The sequence below is a fragment of the Eumetopias jubatus genome, unplaced genomic scaffold, assembly GCF_037043125.1.
Source record: "Eumetopias jubatus isolate StellerSeaLion01/CBP00866 unplaced genomic scaffold, mEumJub1_p1.0 scaffold_13, whole genome shotgun sequence".
Taxonomy (NCBI): domain Eukaryota; kingdom Metazoa; phylum Chordata; class Mammalia; order Carnivora; family Otariidae; genus Eumetopias; species Eumetopias jubatus.
This window is the reverse complement of record NW_028274819.1, coordinates 93,191,663-93,214,765: the sequence shown is the minus strand read 5'-3', so window position 1 is coordinate 93,214,765 and position 23,103 is coordinate 93,191,663. Positions and strand designations below refer to the sequence as shown.

At 54.8% G+C, this 23,103-nt stretch overlaps 1 protein-coding gene across 1 annotated transcript; it reads left to right on the top strand.

Moving 5' to 3' along the window:
• The first annotated feature begins 96 nt into the window (after positions 1–96).
• Positions 97–22,348, top strand: SLC37A2 (solute carrier family 37 member 2). Its single transcript, XM_028125959.2, has 18 exons — positions 97–518; positions 11,385–11,466; positions 11,925–12,018; positions 12,150–12,228; positions 13,269–13,404; positions 13,929–14,005; positions 14,890–15,056; positions 15,506–15,549; positions 15,849–16,001; positions 16,320–16,410; positions 17,695–17,757; positions 18,074–18,159; positions 18,661–18,709; positions 18,960–19,033; positions 19,308–19,386; positions 19,530–19,627; positions 19,930–19,994; positions 21,787–22,348. Exons 1-18 carry the CDS (start codon positions 460–462, stop codon positions 21,800–21,802), a joined length of 1,512 nt encoding a protein of 503 aa, XP_027981760.1. The 5' UTR covers positions 97–459; the 3' UTR covers positions 21,803–22,348.
• Positions 22,349–23,103: the final 755 nt, after the last annotated feature.

Sequence of the window (23,103 nt, the reverse complement as noted above, 5' to 3'; positions counted from 1 at the left end):
CTCAGTTTCCCGGTGTGTGTACCAGGAGCCACTCCTTCTGGGAACAGAGGGGCGCTGCAGGAACCAGCTGCGGGGCCGACGGAAGGTCGCAGAGAGCTGATAGTCTGGGCTTGCTGCTTTCGGTACCCAGGCGGGAAGTGAGCAAAAGTGCAGAGCGGGAGGAGCCCCTAGAAGCTCCGAGGGCCGCCAGTCGCTAGCGGGGAGGCCGAGCCCGAGAAAATGCAGGTGCCAGAGGTTGGCGGGTCGGTTTGCGCCGGGTCCGACCCTGAGGGCCTTCAGGTGCAAGGGGGCGGGGGCTCCGGGCGACTGGCCGCCGAGCCGGGGCGGGCCGGGCCGCGGGGCATTTAAACCCGGCGGACTGCCAGCGAGGGACACGCGCCGGCTCCGCGCCCTCCGTCGGCCACCGGCTCGGCGCCCTCCGTCGGCCACCCTCTCCGCTTCGGATACCGGCCGGGCGCGATGCGGTCTTCCTTGGCTCCGGGTGTCTGGTTCCTGCGCAACTTCTCCAGGGACAGCTGGTGAGCCGGGCTGGGGGAGGGAGGGGCGCAGGGCCCCGGAGGAGCTCCCCGCCAGGCCCCGGAGCGCCGGGGCAGGGAGCGCCGGCGGCCGGGCGGAGGGCGGGGGTGGGGGACAAGCCGGATGCCAAGGGACAGCCCGCCTCAAGCGCCCCACCGAACATGGGCTTGCATGCTGGGCAACGGAGGCCAGGGGCCGGTGGGGTGGCGGAGTGTCCCTTTTGTTTCCTCCTACTCCTTGGATAAGACAGAGGCCAGAACTCAGGGGTCCTGGGACCTCACCTAGAGGGGGTCCGGGGCCCCGAAGGCCACACCTCTCAGATCAGAGCCGCAGCTGCTCCTCGGCTGAACCGTCCCCCCACCAAGGAGTGCCCGTGCTTCTGCCGTAGCCTTCCTCCTGACCACGCTGGGCTGTGCGGTGCGGTGGAGGGCCTTCGGCTCCCTCTCCATCAGAAGCCACACACTGGAGCAGTTTGCTTGGTCTACACAGTGTTGTTTGAACATTGTGTTAGTTGCCATCATTTACAAATTGTAAAATTTAACAAAATAGCCAGATCCCTGGCTTCTCTTGAAAAACAGTTTAGCAACACCAGGCCTAAATTCCCAAATTATATTACTAGGGGTTGAGGATCACCTTTAGATAGGGTGGGTGCTCTTAAGATGACCAACTTATTGGTTTTAAAACAGAAAATCCTACATACCCAACCCCCTCCGTCCTGGGCAAACTGGGATGGTTGATCACCCACAGTGCTTGCCAATTGGTGACCGCCCTTACTCGCTTCCAGCCTTCTTCACTCAATTTACATTACTTATTTGATCCTTCTTGAGTTTAGGCCTATTAAAATATTTTTCATTAAAAGATGAAATCATGACTGATAGGATATAAAAAACGAACGTGTGTTAAAGATTTTATTTTACTTATAATGAGAGAGGCAGAAAATGTTATGATCAGTTAAAACGTCCAGGAAGGGGGCAAGAGGGAGTTACTTTTTAATGGGCACAGGGTTTCAGCTTGGGAAGATGGGAAGTTCTGGGGATGGATGGTGGGGATGGTTGCATGACAAGGCAAAGGTACCTCATGCCACTTCAAACTGGTAAATTTTATGTTATGTATGTTTTACCACAATTAAAAAAGAATCTGAAGAACTTGCCCATTTGTAAATCAGGAATATTGAGACAAAACTGGTTTTTCCACAGGTTGGGAGGAAAGACTATTAATTTGAGACTGTCATTTCATACACGTAGTTTGTATGACTTATCAGTTACCTACCACTTCAAAGAATTATAAAAGCCCAAAGTCAAGGAAAGGCTAAAATCTGATAACTGGAGGGGTGTCCTCTAGACAATGCACAGTTTCCCAGGGAAACATTTTTTTTTCCTTAAGTCTCCCCTGCTTTGATCAAAAATAGTTGCAAAGATTATTCTTGATCACAAAATAAGGCCGGTCTCATTAGATTTGATCTGATTATGTATATAGGTACAGCAAGAGTGTTAATCTACAGTATAGGCCTTGTTGAGTTGCTTTGCTAGAAGTTTTCATAAGAAATCGTAGACTGGACTTTTAAAAGCCTTTATTTATCATTCTTTATTATTTACTGTTTTGAGATTAGGAAGCCAAGACACTGGTTTTCGCACTATGTTTTACCTGCTGTACCTATAAATGTGGGCAAATCCCTCTTTTCTTGAAGTCCCCAAAATATCCTAATTGTCCTGGGCCTATCAGGGAATGACCTTCCTTATTTGCCTATAAGGGAGCGCAGTAAGCCAGTTTTCTTGGGAGGGTTTTATTAGTATTGGCTCCACGCAGTCACCTTAGTTCCTTAAAAGGGGCTGGCTATATCTGATTAAATGATCATCATTGTCAAATATGACATTCCACATAAGGTCTTGGTTATATCATCACTTTTTCTAATTACATCCATGTTTAAAAAAAAAAAAAGACAGGGCACCTGGGTGGCTTAGCCGGTTGAGCATCTGCCTCTTGATCTCGGCTCAGATCTTGATCTCAGGGTCGTGAGTTGGAGCCCCACACTGGGCATGGAGCCTACTTCCAAAGCAACGACAACAAAAGGACAGTTTCTTATTGAAATTTACTAATAACCCTATTGCTATGAAAAGCGGGAAGACTCAACAAAAGTTTCTGAATTTAGGGTGTGGGGCGGTCTGGTAGGGACAATAAGATATTTGTTAAGTGTTTCGTTTTAGTTTACAAAAACAGTCTACTAAATCCTTACGGGTTATACACCACTGAAGAAGAAACGAAAAGAGCTTCCTTATTTCCAGAAAATCGAACACTATAATATCAACAATACTCCAAACATAAATGACAGCCATCCCTCATCCGTTCACTTAGGCCTATGTGATTCTTATTCCCCTGAATCTTGGGTTAGCAACCTCATAAATCTGTCTGCTTCTTCACTTGAGTTCTGGAAATCCTCACTCAATGCACTGGTATGTTCTTAAAGATGTGTAAGCAATGCCATGGGAGGCCTGTCCCCGAGACTGAATGCCTGGTACAGTGCTTTTCTGAGATAGTTCTCGATTGGTAAAGAAAAAACCTTTGGCCTATAGCTGATTGCAGAGCCTTTAGGAAGCATCAGAATGAAAAAAACTGTAAGTGACAGAGATACTTTTCCAAAGTGAACAACCTGATGAGAATTCATGACAAGAATAATGTGGCTAACCAGGAAATGTGGTTGTTCCTGAGCTATGCAAAACGAAATCAAGCCAATTAAAAATCTAGACAACGTCTGCAAACATAGTAAGGTAAATGCAAAGAAGATGGTGAACATTATTACATCTTGATTTATAAAAATGGATGAACACAATTTGTAAGGAGAAAAAAATCTTGAGATATTTAAAAATCCTGAGATATAATTTATACAACATACCAAGGATATACCAAGAATATCATCTCAGGAGATTCAGTAAGTCTGGAGTACGTCCTACACATGTGTATTTTATGTATTTAAGTAACCTCCACACCCAGCGTGGGGCTCAAACTCCCGACCTTGAGATCAAGAGTCACACTCTTCCTACTGAGCCAGCCGGGTGCCCCTACAGCTCTGTATTTTAATAAAACTCCATAGGAAATCTGATGTACATCGCGAGTTGAAAACCACTGACCTAGAAGGTGTTCGATTCAAAATAAAGAAGTAAGGTTGCAGCCCAGGTAACATTTTAAATCAGAATTGAAATCTTGACTGGTTGCCCTTTATTGTTATCATCACGCAGAGCACTGCCGGGGTGCTGATTCACGGCAGCAGATCATGGACCCGGAGGGCACTGAGAAATCTGGAGGAACTGCTCATGTAGCATACAATTTGTGAAATATTTATATAAATAATAACATTTTACCTTTAGAAATTTAACCTAGACGAGGCTGAGTGTCTCTTCTGATTTCACAATTGTTTCCATGCAGTTGGTCAATAGCAACATATGAAATAAAACTAATTATTTGCAGCACCTCTCTTTTTAAAAGGTGAAAAAACAAATTTTCCAGGGGCCCTCTTGGACATCTCATTGATAATTCTAGGTATGAAAGATGTCCAGAAAGTTTTATTTTATTTTGCATTTAGGACTTGATTTTGGAAAGGCAAAAATTCAAAAGTTGTTAGGACATTTGAATGCTTATCATGAGTGCCTAAGAAACTTCTAGTCTACCCATTTGAAAGTAACGATGGTTCATTAAAAAATAAACATGGAAGGTAACATTGTAAAGAAACTTTGCTGTTTCCTAAAAATCTTTGTTTTGAAAAGTATGGAAAATTATTTTGTAAGACACCAGATTTTTGCCGTCTAGGCAGATTACCCAAGAGGTAAAAGAATAACATTTTACAACCTCTCTTTAGGAGCAGACCAAGAAAATTTTGTCACTTTTACAAAGAGAAAACCAAATTCTACTCTCACATTGATATATTTGATACTAAAGGAACCACAGCCTCTTTTGAGATTATTTTTTGAATATTGAGATTATTTTTGAAAATAATGAATAATATTATTAATGTTAATTAATATTAATAATGTTATAATGTTAATTATTAATATTAATGTTATAATGTTAATGTTAATATATAATATGAATAAATGAAAACAACCAGATTTGGACAAAACTTTAACATAATTATTTTCAAACTCATTATTTGCACATACTATAATCCAAAGCAAATCAAATTCTCTTTTCACAAGCCTTTTATAAATTTACCCATTCAGATTTTGTCCTTTATTGTCCTCTTTCTTATTCTGGAATGACCAGTCATTTTACTTTAGGATAAAACTTCTCTTTTTCTGTTCTTAATTAAAAAAAAAATCTCATCACTGTGTATGCCAAATTGTACCCGTCTGCCACTATTATTCATAATAGAGTTTCATTCATATATATTGATTATACCCTCTAACCAGAGTAACTTCTCTTTTAGAGAAAATAGGGTTGGGGAGGGTAGGTAATTATAAACAGCCTGTCCCATACCAGCATTTTGGAAGAGCTCATGGATACACCTGACACAGCTTTCCACAACCACACATGTCATTTAAAGGATGATGCACACTTTTTTTTTTTTAAAGATTTTATTTATTTGACAGAGAGAGAGACAGCCAGAGAGGAAACACAAGCAGGCAGAGCAGGAGAGAGAGAAGCAGACAGAGCAGGGAGCCCAACGTGGGGCTCAATCCCAGGACCCTGGGAACATGACCTGAACCGAAGGCAGATGCTTAACGACTGAGCCACCCAGGCGCCCCTGACACACACTTTTTAAAGTATCACTCCAGTTATGTGCTGTGTTCTCCAACATCTCCCAGATTTAAGACAGATCTGGACTGAAACCCTCTCACCACTGTATGCTTTGTGCAGTTAACTTCTCTAAGCTTCAGTTTCCCCATCGGTCAAAATTAGGTGGGTTCTGGAGGATAAACATGATATAAGAACATTCTTGACTTCCCGTGGCTGATGCAGGGCCCTCACTAAGTGTCCTTTGCCTTCTTTCCTGCTGGGTGTAGGTCTGGACTCCTATCAGACACTAAACATTTAATGTGGTGCCTACTGTCAGCACATTATTAGTTTGAACTCTGGGGCTTGCAGTAATGATTAAGACCTGGTCCTACCTTCTTGGAACTAAGGATCCATCTCTTCTCAGACTTACTGCTTCCACGTTAAATGCTCAAGGAGGGCATTTAAGCAGAAGTGAAGAAAGCAGATCTAGCTGGACTTTCCTGGGTTAGGACACCGGAGGCTGGATTCGCCCTGAGCTTTGGATTCCTTGTGTGTCGAGCGGGGGTATTAGGGATGCCTACCTCCTAAGACTGTGTGAACGTTCCGTGAGGTACAACATGTAAAGTACTTCGACCAGGGCCAGGCTCATACTAAGCGCTGACTAAACCTGAATGATTGACTGTCCTCCTCGCCGTTTCTACTACTCTGTGCCAGACGTTGTGGATTCGTCATGGTTTGTTTCCCCGCCTCACATATGGGTGTAATGAGGCACAGAGAAGTTTCGCAGCCTGTCCAGCCCCACCCAGTTAGTACGCGGCTGAGCCGGAATTGGCATCCAGGTTGGTCCGACTCCCAGGCCCGGGGGTCTTGCTGCTCTCCTCCTGCTGAGAGTGTGGGAGGGGAGAGCTCACCGGGCCGGCTGGCCTCACACAAGTCGCTCGATCCCTTTGAGGCTTCAGATGGAAGTGACGGCGTGCCTACACCACAGGGTTTTGGTGAAATTAAAGAAGCTATGGGACGCACTCGGCCCAGTGGCTAGCTTACAGTCAGTCCTTGGTCACCGCTAGGCCCTTGTGCATTTCTGTGGACGGAGGGATGGATCCACCCTCGGGAGGAGGAAAAGGCCTCCTTAGCTCGGTGGCTCTGGAGGTGCTCTGAGCAGAGACTGTGGCGCCAGCGACGGCACGGAAGGGAAGGCCGCCGCTGTGCTGGGGACTGACACCATGTAGCTGCAGCTGGCAGGGGCCCAGGGTGCGGAAGGAGCGGTCCCTGGAGACCAGCCTGAGAGAGACAGGCGGCCGGGAGTGTGCGAGCGGAAAGTCAGAGCCCCCCCACCCAGGTTTCTGCCCAGGAAGGTGTTTCTCCTGCCCCTCCTCCTCTGTGTCGGGATGGGGTGGGGAGCTCTTTCATGGCCTGAGAGTGCTCCCCAGCCCGGGCCCCGGCCGGCACCCGCCTTCTGGCCTCGCGTCTGCGTGGGCACGTCCGGGGGCAGCTGGGAACATGGGCCCCTGGCCAGAGATGACTGTGGCCGGTGCTTACAGGGCTGGGCCCGTTTCCTGGGGCCCTGTGAGGGAGAGGTGCCCAGGACAAGGAGGAGAGGAGCCTGTGGGAGGAGGGACCGGCTGGATGAGCAGGAATCCGGAGGGGGGGGAGGGGGGAGGAAGGCTTTGGGCAGGCAGGAAGGCAGGGGCTGTGACCTCCCACATCACTGTTTGTTCCCCACGCCCTAATCTTCCCCTGTGAGCTGGAAAGGCCAAGGCTGCCGGCTGGCTGCCACCAGAACAAATGGCTCTCATTCCAGAGTTTGCCAAGGGCTCCCACTGCCAGATCGGAGCGCCCACCCTCAGCAGACACAGAAGACCTTCGAATGCAGCCCCAGACCCTGCCGTTCGCCCGGCGCTTCCTCACCCGCCCCGTCTCACTCAACCCTCTCACACTCTTGCGCGCAGGACTTGATTATTTATTTATTCTTTCTTTATTTAAAAGAACATCAAACTGAGGCTTAGAGAGTTCAACAACTTGCCCAAGGCCACGGTCAGCGGCAGGACTCAGGCCCTTTTGGTCTCAGTCTGACGTTATTTTCCGTCTCCTGCTGGGGCCCCCCCAATGCTGCCTGAGTAGCTTTGTGTTGTCTGGCTTTCCTGGTAACTGCGAAGTGCTTGGTAAGGGCCACAGAAAGGGCTCCTTACCATGAGCTGTGGCCGTGAGGGGCTGCTCTGGAAAGGACTGGAGATCCGGGAGGAGAAACTGGGGGGCACGTTATTGTCCCTGCCCCCACCCCCCAGGGCCAGAGCTGGTCACAGGGCACATGACCCTGTGGTGTCCCCTCCCCCCGCCTCAGGATTGCTGCCCTTGCCCCAGCTGCCTTCTGCTTCCTCTTCCTCCCTGCCGTTTCCTCTTTCCCTTCTTGCAGAGCAGACTCAGACCTCCCTTGGCTTTAGGGAGGGTATCTGACTTAGGGCCCGGGGTGGGTCTGGAATGGTCAGTGTGGTTGGCCAAGGCCTTACTTCTTCCATTCAAACTGTACCGACTGAATGCTGAGGTCGGAGTGGAACGACCCCAAAGTAACAACAGGATGGAGGTCAGACACCAGGGGCAGAGTCTCTGAAGGCCACGATCCCCCACCTGGCTGTCCCTGAGTTGGTGTGTGTGTTGGGGGAGGGGGCAGTGCAGCCGCTGTCCTCTGGGCCCCTGGCCCATGCCTCGTACCCCGGATCCTTCACGCTCAGCGGCAGGGGCGCACGAGGGTGAGGCATGGGGATAGGCCTCGCGAGGCTCTTGAGAGGTCTCAGAGAGACTCTCTGCCATCCTCAGCTCATTTACATCTGTGCTGTTTGCATAGCGTCGACCACCCCTTCCAAACCCTTCCAACTCCCAGACTCTTCCGGAAGTTTCCAGTTGCCTAAACAAAACATCACACTGTAGCTGAAAGCCATGTCTTTTCATTCTGTCTGAGCACTCGAGGTTCCCCTACAGAGCTTCCTTCTCCAAGCTCTCCTCTTTCCTAAAAGTGATCATGATCTTCTCTACTCATTTCTCCTATAAAGTCCTGGGCTTCTTGTGCCTACCGGCCAGTCACTCCCTTTGCTGGAAAGGATCTTGGGACCAAGGTCTGAGTCAAGCTGATCTCTCTCAGCAAGCTCCTGAGTCCCAGCTGGAGGAAGGGGAACAAGTAGAGGATTGCTTGGGCTGACTTTCTGCCCCAGGAGGGCTTTGGGCCCTCCCAGACATGGCCTGTCCCTGCCGCATCCTGTATGCTGAAGGCCTGGCTCCAGGCTCAGCCCTCTGGCGTCCATTCCAGGCCGGCCTCTCCCCAACCGGAGTGTCTCCCAGGGGCAGTGGAGGATTTGGGAGGGGGTGGGGTGGTGGCTCTCCCATCATTGGCCTGGTTCTTACTGTTCCCAGCCTCTACCCTTTACAGATCTGCAGAGTCCCAGAATAGGCATGTCCAAGGACAGGCCACCAAGTCCCATTTCCTCGGGGCAAGTGCCCAGCTCACCTGCAGCCACAGCCATCCTGTCACCTGGCTACCTGAGCAGCCTAGCCATCTACCAGCAGCCCCTGATTGACGCCCAGGGACATAGGGGATGGCTGATGAGGGTGCTTAAGTCCCCACTGGCCTGACTGGGGTTGGGGAGGGTGGCAATGTGGCTGCAAAGCAAGGAAGCAGGCCTTGGCATTGACTGGGTAGCTACCGGGGCAAGGGGGCTGCTCCCCACCACCCCCTCAGGGCAACGTCCCTCTCCTGTGCTGCTTCTTGTAGTTTTGGGTTGTTGTACTGGGTGGCTGTGGCAGGTCCTGAGGGGTTTTTATTTGTTTTTAACCCGTTGCTGCTTTGGGACACGTTGATCCTTGTTCTTACCTCAGAAGAGGTCCCAGTGCCAAGTCTGGACGGCCTGCTAGCAGTTAAGAGATAGCTAGTTTGCCTCTCTATCTAACTTGGTTACTGAGTAACCAGTTGGGGCTGGGGTGAGGGTAGGACTCTAAGAAGTGCCACTTTCTGCTAACAAAGATTTAGAGGGTCACAGGGCAGCCGGCCTCACCTGGAACCGTCGGGGGGCCTCATCGTCCCTGGCCTGCCAGCCCAGCCTGGCCCAGCACCCCGGCAGCCATGCCTCCCCTCACAGCCCCCCAGGGCCCGCTACGTAGATGGTCCCTGCTCCCTTTCCGGGGCCTCTTGATTCTGAAGAAAAGGCTCGTGAGGAGGGAAGTGAAACCTGTGGTTCCACACGCCCAGGAGCCCCTCAGCTGTCTTTCCTGTGAGAGGCTCTGAGTCTGGCAGCCCTTGCTCAGCTTAGCTTAGCCCTCCACCCAATCAGTGGCCCCAGGCCCCTTTGAACGGTGGCACCTTGGCCTTCTTCTCGGAATAGCTGCCGCAGTGGAATGGAATGGAAAGAAGAGTGCGGAATGGGCAGTGGATCGGATGAACAGGAGGCCTGGCTCCAAGGGCGCTCTGCCCAGCGAGCCATGGGACTCTGAGCTCCTCCCTGAGCCTCTCTGGAGTCCAGGGAGGAAGTCCGTGAGCACACTGATGCCAGGCATGACATGCTTGAGGACCTCCTGGCCCCCCTACATCCCCCCCCCAAGAATCATGACTCTTCTGCTCTCTTGGGTGTCAGGTTTTCTACTGGAGGTTGGGGTCAGAGTTGGGGGAAAGGGCAGGCCGGGCCCCTGGAGGAGGGCAGGGCTGGAAGCTCACAGGTCAGGATATTGGTGTGGGCCCCTGCTGATCCTCATCTGCTTTCCAGGGAGCATCTGGGCAGGCCACAGCAGGCCAGAGTCTCTGCTCCATCCCACTGCAGGCTCAGCGTTGAAGCAGAGCGGAGGCGGGTAGAGTGCACGTGGGAGGAGCGGGGTGGCTGGGAGTGGGGCTAGACCGCTGGTTGCAGAGAGAGGGGAGTCAGAGAACCCAGGTAGGAGGCTCAAGTCCAGGGTGAAGGAAGAAGGGGCCTGGGAGCGCAACCTAAATCCAGGCTCTTCTGAAATCCCCCTGTATTTCACAAGCGGTAGCCGTCATGGCACATTTGAGGGAAGTGAGTTTGGGGTTCAGAAGCAGATCCCTAAAGAGGGCAGAGTGAGCTCCCATGTCCTGCCCCTTAGGTTCATGGAGCTGAGGGATGGAAAGGGCTTCAGGGCCCCTCCTACCCTTCCCCATCCTTCTCTACGAGATCTCGAATAACCCAAGGCTCTGGATCTTTCCTAATGCCTGCCCCTTTCTCCTGGGTTGTGGGTCCATTCTGAGGTCTGTTTTCCATGTACTTCCTGGCTGCTGACTGCTGACTCAGCTCAGCTGATGCTCTGCTAGGGAAGCAGACACTGACTCAGGAGGACATCGAATCCCTTCCCCCAGATCCTCGGAGAAGGGCAGGGGCCGGGCATGGGGTAGACACTTGAGTGGTGCCTTGCTGAACTGTTCTTTCCATCCCAGACCGGTCCTTGGGATGAGAAGTGGGGGAAGGAGAGGGCACATGTGATGTGTGAGCCACAGATGGAAAGAATGATTCTTCTGTCCAGTGGGATGGACCAGACTGGGCCTGGGGATGAGGATGTGGATTCTGGCACCAGCTTTTCCACCGCTGCTACATTCCCAACAGTGTCTGGCCTCTGCTCCCCCTAGGCTGCAGCAGCTGCTATACCAGCTCTGTTCAAGGCTTAAGAGGAGTAGTGAGCTCACTCTAGAGACAGACCCGTCCGCCATGGCAGCCTCCCACCTGCTCCCCCCATTTCTGAAAGTTTAAAAACAATTCTACTTGGCTGCTACCCTGTCTCAGCAGTATACACAGGCACACATAGGGGTGTCCTGACCTTCGTGAGATCATAGGACAGTAGAGGTGACAGGTGACCAGAGCGGTCAGGGGGACAGAGGGCGGGCATAATTTGTGTTGTCTAGGGGGCTGGTGCCGGGCCAGCTCTGCTGGAAGGCCTCAGGCATTGAGGACCAGAGAGATAGGGCTCTCTGAGCACCCTGGCCTCTGGGCATCTGTTCCTACCCTCCCCTTGGCCTCTGTCCCAAGGAACTTGCGTCTGGTGGGGAGCCTGAGCTAGAGTGTTGGTGGTGCTGAGGCCCTGGGGTTGCCAGAGAGGGCCCCGTGGGATACTTCCCCTGAGCTTCCAGCTGAGGCCCACTTCCTGCTAACCCAGACACCTGCCTCTCCCTGCAGGTTCCGAGGCTTCATCCTGCTGCTGACCTTCTTCATCTATACCTGTTATCACATGTCCAGGAAGCCCATCAGTGTTGTCAAGGTGAGGCTGGCCTGGCGGTAAGGAAGAATGCAGGAGATGCTGGCCCCCCCCCGAAATAAACTCTAGTAGAATGGTCTGGAACTTAATCCCTGACCGTAGTCACGGAGACAACGTCTTCACATGGCCGGCTTTAGTAGCTGTTCTTCCTAGAGAGCGTTCCCTGGGTGCTCCTTTTGACAGCAGTGTTGCTGGCTGTGGGTGGAACCAGAGGGCAGGGACCCTGGGCTATACGGGCTCTGCTCAGACTCTCCTTGGCCTTCACCGAGGGTCTGATGCGGCCACTTGCCCCCGTAGCCAGTTCCTGCAGGAGGAGATGCCAGAGGAAGGAGCGGGGAGTCCAGTGGGCAGGCAGTGGTGCTGGTGTGGCTGGGGAGGGAGACTGTCTGCTTGTCTCTGGGCTGAGTGGGCTCTGGCTCTGGGAGGTGACCCCTGACCTGTGCACCCTCTTGCCTCTTCAGAGCCGTCTGCACCAGAACTGCTCGGAGCTGCTCAAGCCCATCAACGACAGCGACAGCCTCAATGACACGACATGGTGTGACTGGGCTCCATTTGGTAGGAACGGCGCAAGATGCTCTTCCCCACTGGCCATCTTCCCACCCCAGGAAGAGGTTGTCCGGGGCCAGAAAGGGCTTCTTGCGGGGGCAGCCAAGCACCAGCTCTCTGTCTCTCCCATCTGTTGTCAGATAAGAACAACTACAAGGAGTTACTGGGGGCCGTGGACAACGCCTTCCTTGTGGCCTATGCCATCGGCATGTTCATCAGGTAAGGGACGAGCCAAGCCTGCAACTGTCCCAGAGTGGGGGGGGCTGTCCAGAGCTGATGGCTCCCCCAGGCGGATAGGAGGCCAAGACGTGGGCACACACCACCAGCCCCTGGCTGTTCTCCTTTCCTTCCCACGGTCACCCAGCCTACTCCTTCACCTGGCAGATCCCGTTTTTAGTAGCTTCTTTTCCTGGAAGGCCTTTCCCTGGATGCTCCCCCCGAGGTTATTTTCTCAGATGGCAGTGGCAGTGGTATGGCTGGAGTATGTTTTTTTTTTCTGAACTGGGATCCTTTATGGGTGGCCCTGGACACAGACATGGCTAGGAAAACCCCCATTCTCTCCTGGGCCTAAATTAGCTCAGCAAACATGGCTTTGATGCAGCAAGCCTGCCGTCTCTTGCCAGGAACCAAAAGTGAAGAAGGTAGGGTACTTCCTTCCAACAGCTCACAGCCTAATGGAGGTGCCCAATTCATCAACAGCTGCTTCCACACCAGTGTGGTGGCTCAGGGACAGAGGATGGTGGTGCCACACTCACTCAGCCGAGGGGTGCACGCCAAGGGACCGAGGGGGGAAGGAGGAGGGAGAGTGCAGTCTTAGAGTGCTGAGCTGCCTGTGTTTGGGGGGCATCCAAGTTAAGATGTCCAGAAGGCATCTGGGTGTGATCCCGCAGGGGGATAGATCGGGGGGGAGGTACCGGGTTGGAGCTATGTAACATGTAGGTGGTAGTTAAAGCCATAGAATTGATGCAAGGGACTGCACCCCAGGGAAAGTCAGTGCGAAGGAGCAGTCAGCCAGGGGCAGGAGGGTGAGGAGGCCAAGGAGAGAACATTTCAAGGAGCGTGTTCATCAGTGGCAACTAAGGCAGGGAGGTCCAGTGAGTGGGGACCCAAGGGCCCCCCTGGCAGGTAGCAGACAGCACAGGGGTCATCAGTGGTCCCCGGGGCCAGGGCTGGCTCAGTGGTGTGGTGGGGAAGGAAGCAGGTGGCCAAGCTGAGGAGTGCAGCTGGTGATTAACCACAGATCCAACTCTCTTCTCCAGCGGGATTTTTGGGGAGCGGCTCCCCCTCCGTTACTACCTTTCAGCTGGAATGCTGCTCAGTGGCCTTTTCACCTCGCTCTTTGGCCTAGGATATTTCTGGAACATCCACATGCTCTGGTACTTTGTGCTCATCCAGGTATGAGAGGTCTTGCACTCAGACTTCTGCTCCATCACGGGAAGGATTGCCGAGGCCCCTAGTCCTTCCCAGCCACCCCCTGGTCATGGCAGATCTGGGTGGTGAATAACAGATTTGCGTGGTGAATAACCCCTTCCCAGTCCAATGCTCCTCTCTTAAGCTTTGGGATCCTTCTTCCCACTTCTCAGCATCATGCAGATCATACATTTTTTTGCTCGGTAAGTTTGCCCAAGAGCCTCAGTCTCTGCAGGAAAGTGTCTTGGGCCAGAGGAGAAATCCACCTGTGGCGATTAGTGTGTGTGTGTGTGTGTGTGTGTGTGTGTGTGTGTGTGTGTGTGTGTGTGAGAAAGGGGTGCTCATAGCGTGGGCTGTGGAGGGCCCCGCGATTAGTGTGTGTGTGTGTGTGTGTGTGAGAAAGGGGTGCTCATAGCGTGGGCTGTGGAGGGCCCCACAGCCCGGGAGGGGGCAGAGGGAGTTTGTGGCACGGCCCAGGCCTGTCCCCCTTACGTCCAGTCTCCCTACAGATCTGTAACGGACTTGTCCAGACCACAGGCTGGCCCTCCGTGGTGACCTGCGTTGGCAACTGGTTCGGGAAGGGAAAGTGAGTGTGGGGAGGGAGGAGGGGCGGGAGCTACCCCAGGAGGGCTGCTGTGGGGAGTGAGGTCGCTCGTGGCCCCTAGTGTGATTTCAGGGTGAAAGGTTAGAAACTTGTGTCCATCTTGTCGACTTTCACATTTAGTTAAATGTTTTAGTAACTGAAAAGCATTACTGATTTTCTCATGGGTAAGGTTTTAGTCCACAAAACAGGCCACCTTAGTTACACTTTCTCCTCATAATCGACGAATTTCCATTTTGCATGAAGGCAAAAATGAAGCCTATAAAACTGTATCATTATTACTATTATTTTGTACTTGAACTGGCTTTTGGGTAAAAAGAAAAAAAAGTTGCTTTTGAGCGGGGTTTCTCCAGCTCAGCCCTACTGGACATTTGGGGCCGGATCATTCTTTGCTCTGGGGCGATCCTACCCTTGGCAGGATGTTTAGCAACATCTACCCTCTAGATGCTGGTAGGGTACCCGGAGCTGGGACAGTTAAAAATCTCTAGACACTGCCTGTGTCCCCTGGAGGCAGGGTGGCCGTGGTTGAGGACCAGCAAGTGCTATTGAGTAGCAGCCATGGGACAAGAGGGAAGAGAGGGGTGGGGGCTGGATGTCCTCGGGGTGGGGAGAGCTCCATCTGGAAGGCCTGTGTGAGCTGGCTCCAGTTGCTGGCTGCGGGGCGCGGGGCCCCAGGCCTTGCTGTCACTTGCTTGGCACCAGGCAAGCCCTCCCGCACTCCCTGACTGGTTGTCTTTGGGCTTTGCAGGCTGGAGGCAGCCAGCTTTTTGCACTTGGCCAGGGCGGTTGTGACGAACCCTGTGCTTCTCTTTTGACTTTTTTTTACTCTTCTCCCCTTTCCTTTCCTGTCCTGCCTCCCTCCCCTCCAGGCGGGGGCTCATCATGGGCATCTGGAACTCACACACATCCGTGGGCAACATCCTGGGCTCCCTGATTGCTGGTGTCTGGGTCAACGAGCAGTGGGGCCTGTCCTTTGTGGTACCGGGCATCATCACTGCTGCCATGGGCGTCCTCACCTTCCTCTTTCTCATCGAATGTGAGTGGGCCCCTCCCTCACCACAGGGCTCAGGACTGAGCCTGCCCTTCTCCTCTCGGGGCCTGGGAGAAGGCAGCTGGCTCCAGCAGAGGATTACCGGTGTGGGTGACCTGGCACAAAGACCCTCTCTGGGCCTCAGTTTTCTCGTTTGTGAAAGAAGAACAGCCTCTACTTGCTGGGGTTGGTTCAGCGCTCGGGGAGCTGTGTACTTGGCCCCTGGTTGCCTGGCCCATGGTTGTGCTCTGCAAGTGCTGGCTCTGAAGTGTGAGCAGGGGATGGGGCGGGTGACAGGACACTCCTCCCCCGCTGTCCTCTTTCGCGTTCCCTGAGGGCCTTGGGACACAGCTCAGCCCGCTAGTGTGGCCACTTGGGAGCCAGAGAATGAAGGTCCGCAAGGCAGTTAGTGACACCGGGCCTAGAGCCTTCTTAGGAGTTTGTTTTTTTTTCAGACCCAGAAGATGTGGACTGCACGACTCCTCAGCACCACACAAGTGTGAGCCCCCCCAGCCCGCCCCCTGCCCTGCTGCTCCATCTGCAGGGGCAGGTCCCAGAGAGGACTAGGGAGTTGGGTGAGGGGCCCGTGTGCCCACAGTTACCTCACAGGCTCAATGCCAGGCCCTTGGGTTAGCTCCCCGATTGCCTGATTGGGGCTGGCAGGACGTTCGTTCGGTCCCGGAGGGGGGCGCGTACCTCCTCCAGCTTGGGAGCCTCTACCTCTCACGTGGGTTATCCCCCCAGCTGGTGGGCGGTGGTACTTGGCTGTGCCCATAGCCAGGGCTCCTCTCTGTTCAGGATGGGCTGGACGAGAACCAGGACAACCCTGAGGACCTTGGGAATGGTCCCTGCATTAACAAGGAGAGCAGTCTGGAGAGTGCGACCAGGTGCCCCAAGGAGCCAAGAGCGCAGCCTGCCGCCATCAGCTTCCTTGGGGCGCTCCGGATCCCGGTGAGAAGGAATGGAGGGGAGCGAGAGGCTCTCTAGATGTCCCTGATGGATGTCAGGAGATGGGGGGATGCTCAGGGGGGACCTATGGCTTCCAGAATTTCTTTATATGAGGTGCTTAGGGTGAGTAGCCAACTTGGGGAGGGTAGCATGGGAGGCTTGTCCTGACACAGCACTGCCTTGACTGAGATGGAGATGTACTTGAGGTTGCTTTGTGTGGCAGGTGGTGGCGGTGCTGGGGGTGCCGAGTCACTCCCCGGGCTAGCCCTGGCCAACCATGTCTTGCGTGCCTTTCGTCACACCCTCTGTCGTGCTCTCCAGGGTGTGGTCGAGTTCTCCTTGTGCCTGCTCTTTGCCAAGCTGGTCAGCTACACCTTCCTTTACTGGCTGCCCCTCTACATCTTCAATGTGGGTAAGAGCAAGGGGCAGAAGAGGGGGGATGGGGTCTCAGAGGAGGCCAAGGCCCTCTCTGATGGGGAGAGGAAATCTGTCATGTGATGCGCGTGACTCCAGAATAGTCAGGATGCCTGCGGAACCTCTCCTAGGGCAAAGGGAGACTTTATTTATTTATTTAGTTTCAGTTGGAAGGTAGACCTTGTACACCACCTCATAGACCCTGAGTCCAGGCACCTTTCTTCCCTTGGACCAGAGCTGGGGGTTAGGAACCCAAAGTTGTGTTCTGTCATCCTTCCTAACTTCTTCTCCAGCCCTGAGTGTAGAAGCACCCACCTCCACCTGCTTGGCTCATCGTAGATGGGAGGGACTGGATGGTGCGGGGACAGGTTTGCCTTTGAAAGCCTCCCGCACCCCCAGGAAGAGGGCCTGGTGAGCTACCCCCCTGCCTGAAGCCTGGTGGTGACCACCGCTCTCGTCTCCCCAGGGGCTGCCAGGAGCCTCCCGGGATTGATGCCTGGTGCCTGGGTCAGCGGCAGCAACATCCTTCTGGGCCCACTCTCCCTGCCTCTGCCCTTAGAGCTCTGCCAGGGCCCAGGGCCTCCACCCCTGGGTGGCAAGGCGAAATCCCAGCCCATAACTTGCCCAACAGCCTCATTGCAGGGCCTCTCTCAAAGATAGAGGGAGCGCGCCAGAGGAGCTCTGTGAACACTGGGACTCTTTGTTTTGTGGCCTTGGTGCTGACTTCACAGTGAGTCAACCTTGAGGGTTAGGCTACAGTTCCAGCTTCTGGACCCTCCTTTCTCCAATCCTGAGGTCCCCATTTGCCTGTGAGTCTCCTTCCTGGCTCTGTTTATTAGCGGAGACATCACATGGGTGTGGAGGCTCCTGGTGGAGGTGGGCCGGGAGCTCAGGAGCAGAGCACAAATGGGGCTGGTTGAGCTGTGGCTCAGCAAGAGCAGTGGTGCCCCCCCAGGGCCAAAGTGGCCCAGTGGGACAGGGTTCTCCCGGGCCAGACCCCAGTGCTTTTAGGGGAAGGCTCTTCTGAGAGGTCAGAGCCAACCTGAAAGGGGAGAAGGAAGTACAGGATGGGGTGGAGGGGCAGAAAGGGTGTCCTGTCTCAGACTGCTGCAAATTTACTTGTGATCCTGGCCAATGACTTCCCATGGGTCTGCACTCCTTCCTCTGACACTGGAGGCAGTGGTACTGGGTCAGGAGCTCCACAGGGCTTTTTCTGGCCGTGGCACTCCACGACGTTTGCTCCGAGCCCCCAGGTCTGACCACATGTTTGTGTTTTCCACAGCTCACTTTAGTGCCAAACAGGCTGGGGACCTGTCTACCCTCTTCGATGTTGGTGGCATCATGGGTGAGGCCCTGCCGTATTCTGCCCTGGGCAGTATTCCCCCTTTCTCTTGTGGGGGTGCAGAGAGAAGGGACGGGTCCAATGTGACGTGACCTGGGTAGATGGCATCAGAGAAAAAAGGGCTCCTGCCCAACTAAGAAAGTTGACCCTCGTGTTTGATCTTCCCATAAAGCAGGGGCTGTGGGGAGGGCTTCAGAGGGAGGAACCCTGCTGGTTCCGGACGCCCATGCCCCGGCGAGTGGGGGAGGGGGGCAAAGCTTGGGGTGCCACGCTAGCGGGAGGCCGTGGTCACACCTGGAGCAGCTGGGTTGTGTTCCAGGTGGCATCATGGCAGGGCTCATCTCGGACTACACCAACGGCAGGGCCACCACCTGCTGCGTCATGCTCATCTTGGCTGCCCCCATGGTGCGTATAACCTCAGGAGAGAAGTGCGCATGCTCGCACGTACCTGCTGAAATGTGTGCTCACCTGGGCATTTATGCACACGCCTGTCTCTCTGTGTGCGTGTACATCCACGGGCACGCTCGGGGAGGAGAAGCCTGGGACGGCACAGGAAAGAGATTCAGACTGAGAATTTTGGAAAGGGGTTAGCAAGGATTTGGTCTTGGTGGAGAAGGGGGAGGCCAGCTGCTAAACTTCATGGCCCAGGAAAGAATAAAAAATTAAGGTTAGATAGGAGAGAAGCCTTTTTGAGAAATAGGAAACAATAGCTTCCCACATCTTAGCCCCTCCATCCTGGGGAACATTAAAGACCAAGAGGCCTGGGTTTGAGAAGGAAAAGGAGTAAGGTGGCCTCTGGGGTTCCTTGGCAGGAGAGGGTGTGCCAGACTTCTGGGCTCCAGTCTAACCCAGGCAGCCCATGGGGAGGGCTGGGTGTGACTCTGCCTCTCCCTTTTCCTCTCTCAGATGTTCCTGTATAACTACATTGGCCAGAACGGGATTACCAACTCCATAGGTGAGGGGGTGGCCGCAAGTCCGGCCAGCGCACAGGAAGAGCGTTGCCTTGGGGGCCCCAGGAAGCCGGCTTGGGGGCATTGGTGGGAGGCACAGGGAAGTGGAGGCTCTCAGCCTCACGCCTGGGGGGTCTCACCTGCTTTGGGGCTGGGGCTCTCACCTGCTTTGGGGTTGGGGCTCTCACCTGCTTTGGGGCTGGGGCTGGAGGTGGCCCCCTCATCCCTAACCAGCTGTCTCTGTCCCTGCCTCAGTAATGCTGATCATCTGTGGGGCCCTGGTCAACGGCCCTTACGCACTCATCACCACTGCGGTCTCTGCTGACCTGGTAAGCGGGCTGCCTCCCTGGGGCCGGGCATGACTCTGGGGGCTTGGTCAGGGCCTGGAGTCTCCAGGTCCGATACCCCACATTCCTACCCCCTCCCTGGTGCACAGAGATCCTGGTATAGGAGAGCCTCAAAGTCCTTCAGAATCCGCCATCGGTCCCCCCACCTTTCCTCTCGACTCCAAGGCCCAGTTGCTGCCTTGCCCCAAGTTAGCCCCACTCCTAGTCCTGGTGCTGCCTCTGCAGTTGGCCTCTCCACCCCGTTCTCTCTCCCCAGGGAACTCACAAGAGCCTGAAGGGCAACGCAAAGGCACTCTCCACTGTCACGGCCATCATCGACGGCACTGGGTCCATAGGTCTGTGACTCTAGCTTCTGGTCCCTGGCAGCTGAACCCTGAGCCTTGTCTTGAGCACACTTCTCGGAATGCCGCCCTCGGGTGGGCAGGGAGCTTAAAGGCCCCTTGTCGGGTGCCCTTCTCTGACGTTGTGTTCTGCGCAGGTGCGGCTCTGGGGCCTCTGCTAGCTGGGCTGATTTCCCCCACAGGCTGGAACAATGTCTTCTACATGCTCATCTCTGCCGACATTCTGGCCTGCTTGGTATGAGTTCTTGGGGGTACACAGATGGGTATTGGTGGGGGTGAATGTCCTGTCCTGCCAGGCTGGAAACTTGGAGTTCCAAAGCATTGGCCATGAGGGTATCTGGGACAATGAGATCAGCTGCCCGGCACTCAGAATCCCTTTCCTCCCGTGGGTCACCCTCTGCCACGTGAAACTGTGTGCCCACGACCTTCCTTCCTCCCAGCCTACCCCCCCCTCCGCCCCCAGTCACCTAGCACTGGGGACTAACCATGTGGTCAAGGCTAATGTTGCCCTCCCCTCCCTCTGTGCCTCGGACACAGCTCCTCTGCCGGTTGGTGTACAAAGAGCTCCTAGCCTGGAAGTCATCCCTGAGCAGAGACAGAGGGTGAGTCCTCCAGACAGCTGCGGCCTCACCTCCCCAGCCTCACCTCTTATGGAGTGAAAACCGGTGCTCACTTCTCCACACCCAGTCTGAGCCCGCCTGCAGCCCAGATTGGGGCTGGACCCTGGAGGTTCTCCCTGTGCCCCCACCCCCAGCCCCACTAATGTGTCCTCTGTTGTCCCCATGTGTCTCCATAGCTCTAGTCTGGCCCTAACCCACCCGCGGTAGTATTTTCCTCAAGTCCCATGACTTTGTGAGTATTTTCTTCAAGTTGGTGGCTAATGTGCCCTGAGAGCGGGGCCTGCATGCAAATCCTCTCACCTCCAGTGTGATTTTTTCCAACTTTCTCTTGTTCCTTGGGGGCCAGCTCCGAAGACTCTCCACCCGAGCAGAGCATGGTGCTTGGGAAGTGTTTCCTAAGGAGCCTGAGCTGCCACAGGGCTTGGCAGACTCTTCTCCTTAGGGGGCGCGGTAGGGCTTTGGCTGTACCCCTAGGACAGAGGCAGGATCCAGGCAGATCGTTTTCCCTCTGAACTCAGACTCTGAGCCCTACGTGCCTCCTAATGTTCAGAAGCCAAGATCATCTGGCCCCTCTGCCTGGGGTGTACAGAAAAAAGCAACAACCAATCAAAGCCTCTGGGATAAAACTCAAATCAAGCCTCGGTGGCTGGCCTGGTGTGTTCTCTGTCTGTTGCCCAGTGGTGGTGGGTATGGAGGCTGCACAGATAGGGTAGTGGCTGAGGCAGAGCCAGCAAGAGGCTGGGCTGTGTGCTGGTGCTGAGGGGAATATTCTCTCTGGCCATTCTGGCTCTCCTTCTGAGCAGGAGGTTCTGGCTAATGAGGAGCTGGCCAGAGCCGTGGACCTGGTCCTGGATGGTGAATGCGTGGAAACAGCCCCTGGGGTCATGGTGACCAGCACAATATCCGGGGAAGCTCTTCCCCTGAAGGATGGCATCTTCCAGGTTCAGGAGCAGAAGCACTGAGAGCAGGAGGCATGAGCAGTGTCTATTGTGCCTGCCCTGGAGGAGGGAGCAGGGGGACTGGTGCTGCCCCCCCCCCCCCGCCTTCCTGGGAGGGGGAGAAAAGCAGCAGGAAGTGGGGGTGTGTGTGAATATTTAGTCAGCACCTGCTCCGTGCCTGGAATTGAGTCTGCCTTCAGACGCAGCCTCTTACCTCTTAGCAACCGTGAGAGGTCAGTTCTGTTGTCTAGAGATGAGAGAACAGAGGCTCAGACCTCAGGGAATGTGCCTAAGGCCTCCAGCAGAGCCTAAATTTGAACCCAGGTGTGTGGGGGCTTGCTTTGCTCTGGAAGCCTGCCACCCTGAGCTGGGCCGCCTCTGAGGAAGGCCGGTGTGTGGGGGGCGGAGGAACTTGCTAGCGCAGGGGGAGCACTGCGCCTACAACCAGAAATCCCTGGGTGATCCTGACTTCTTGGCTCACTTTCATTAATAAGAACGGGGACATATCCTCAGAGCCTCTACATACTTATAACATGGGGGTGCTCATCCCTAAGCACCCGACAAGGTGATCTGAGGCTGAGGACGGGATGGGATCTGTGATCCCGCTTGGTCAGACTGTCAGATGTGGCACCAACACTGCAGGGTTTTCATTATCATCCTGGCTTGCTATTTGCAGCTGGCGGGGAGGAAGGGAGCCCTAATGACAGAGACCAGGGATGAGAGGCAATTAGTAAGGGACCCTACGAACCTGCCTTGCCTGTTCCTCCACTGGGGCAGAAGCTTATGAACCTGTCTGTGTCTGACTTTCCTTCCCTTGCCTCTCCCCCCTCCTGCAGGTATAAAGAGATATGAAGTCCTGATTTGAAGAGAAGCACGGAGGGCCCCAGCTGATTCCCAAAGTGCTCCCCCTACCCCCCCCCACGGGGGGGCAAGACAATGGAACCAGCCACAGACGGGCTGACAGGCCGCAGAGGGGCTGGGAGGTTCTCCAGGGGAGGGGGCCTGCCAACATGAGGGATGCAGGACTCACGGCCCTGAGCTCTGGAAGCGCAAGCAGAAGGGTTGAGGATCAGAGCTGAGTGGTGTCTCCAGCTTGGTAAGGGAAGGATATGCTCAGACTCTTGCTTGTTTAGATTCCAAGACAGAGGCAGGGGCCTGACATGGGCCACGGCCTGGGAAAGGTGTGTCTCTCCTTCCCATGTGGAAAGTGAGCCTCAGTGACCAGCCTGTCCCTGCCGGTGGATTTCTGACCCCGTTTCAGAGCTGCCCATCCTCGCTTCCTTCCTTTGTCCACGAGCCCGTTCTCTGGTGTATTTCCCCATGTTGGAACCTCTTCTACGCCGCGTTGGATCCTCTTTCTGACTCCTGACCCGAGCCAATTAAAGTGTTATTGCTGAATCCTCCGGGGCCAGGACCAGGGAGGGGCAAGGGGGGTGCCGAGGGGACGGGCGTTAGGGAGGTATTGCTCTTGGGCCTGGGGCTGGGCCTCCCCGGAGCGTGAGGGCCTCCCTGGCCCCCGTCTCGTCGTCTCAGTCCTGTGTCCCCAGAGAAGGAGCACATGTCCGGACAGTGCCGGGAGCGGGGCAGGCCTGACTAAAGCCACCGGTGCCAGTGACGACCCAGGGCTCACCGCACGCGAGCCCTGCTCTGGGAACGGAGTAGCCGGTGGGCGCGAAGAAGGACTTCCGCCCCGAGCACAGGGCCCAGGGTGATGAGGCTAGCAAGAAGGCAGGCTGCTGGTTCGTTCAGGCCCGAGTGACCGGGCAGTGGCCCGAGCTCTCTGCGGCACCCCCCCCCGCCTCCTCCCCTCCGTGTTCCCCCCCCCCCCCCGCCGGCTCCCGGAGGGCGGCACGCCAGGCCAGCTCTTGGCAGTGCTCGCGGACCTCCGAAGCTGCCCGTCATGTCAGCACAACACAGATCCGTGTCAGGGCTTGGCGGGCCGCGCGGGCTGTCGGCTTGTCGGCTTCCCTGAGCACAGGCTCGCGACCACGCGGGTGGCCTGCGGGGCACGGCGGGCGCTAGAGCCCCGTACGAGGTACAGCCGTGGCGGTGGCCAGGGCAACACTGACACGGTACACACTGCCCTGGTGACAGACTGGGAAGGCTGACACTCACTCACTGGGACTTTGAAAGCAGGAGACGGTCCGGGACCT

What these genes read in the sequence shown, in the direction of transcription:
- SLC37A2 (XM_028125959.2), top strand. Translation starts at nt 460, where the DNA reads ATGCGGTCTTCCTTGGCTCCGGGTGTCTGGTTCCTGCGCAACTTCTCC. An exon ending in AGCCCATCAGTGTTGTCAAG is followed by an intron (nt 11,467 to 11,924) that starts GTGAGGCTGGCC and finishes TTGCCTCTTCAG; the next exon opens with AGCCGTCTGCACCAGAACTG. An exon ending in GCCATCGGCATGTTCATCAG is followed by an intron (nt 12,229 to 13,268) that starts GTAAGGGACGAG and finishes TCTCTTCTCCAG; the next exon opens with CGGGATTTTTGGGGAGCGGC.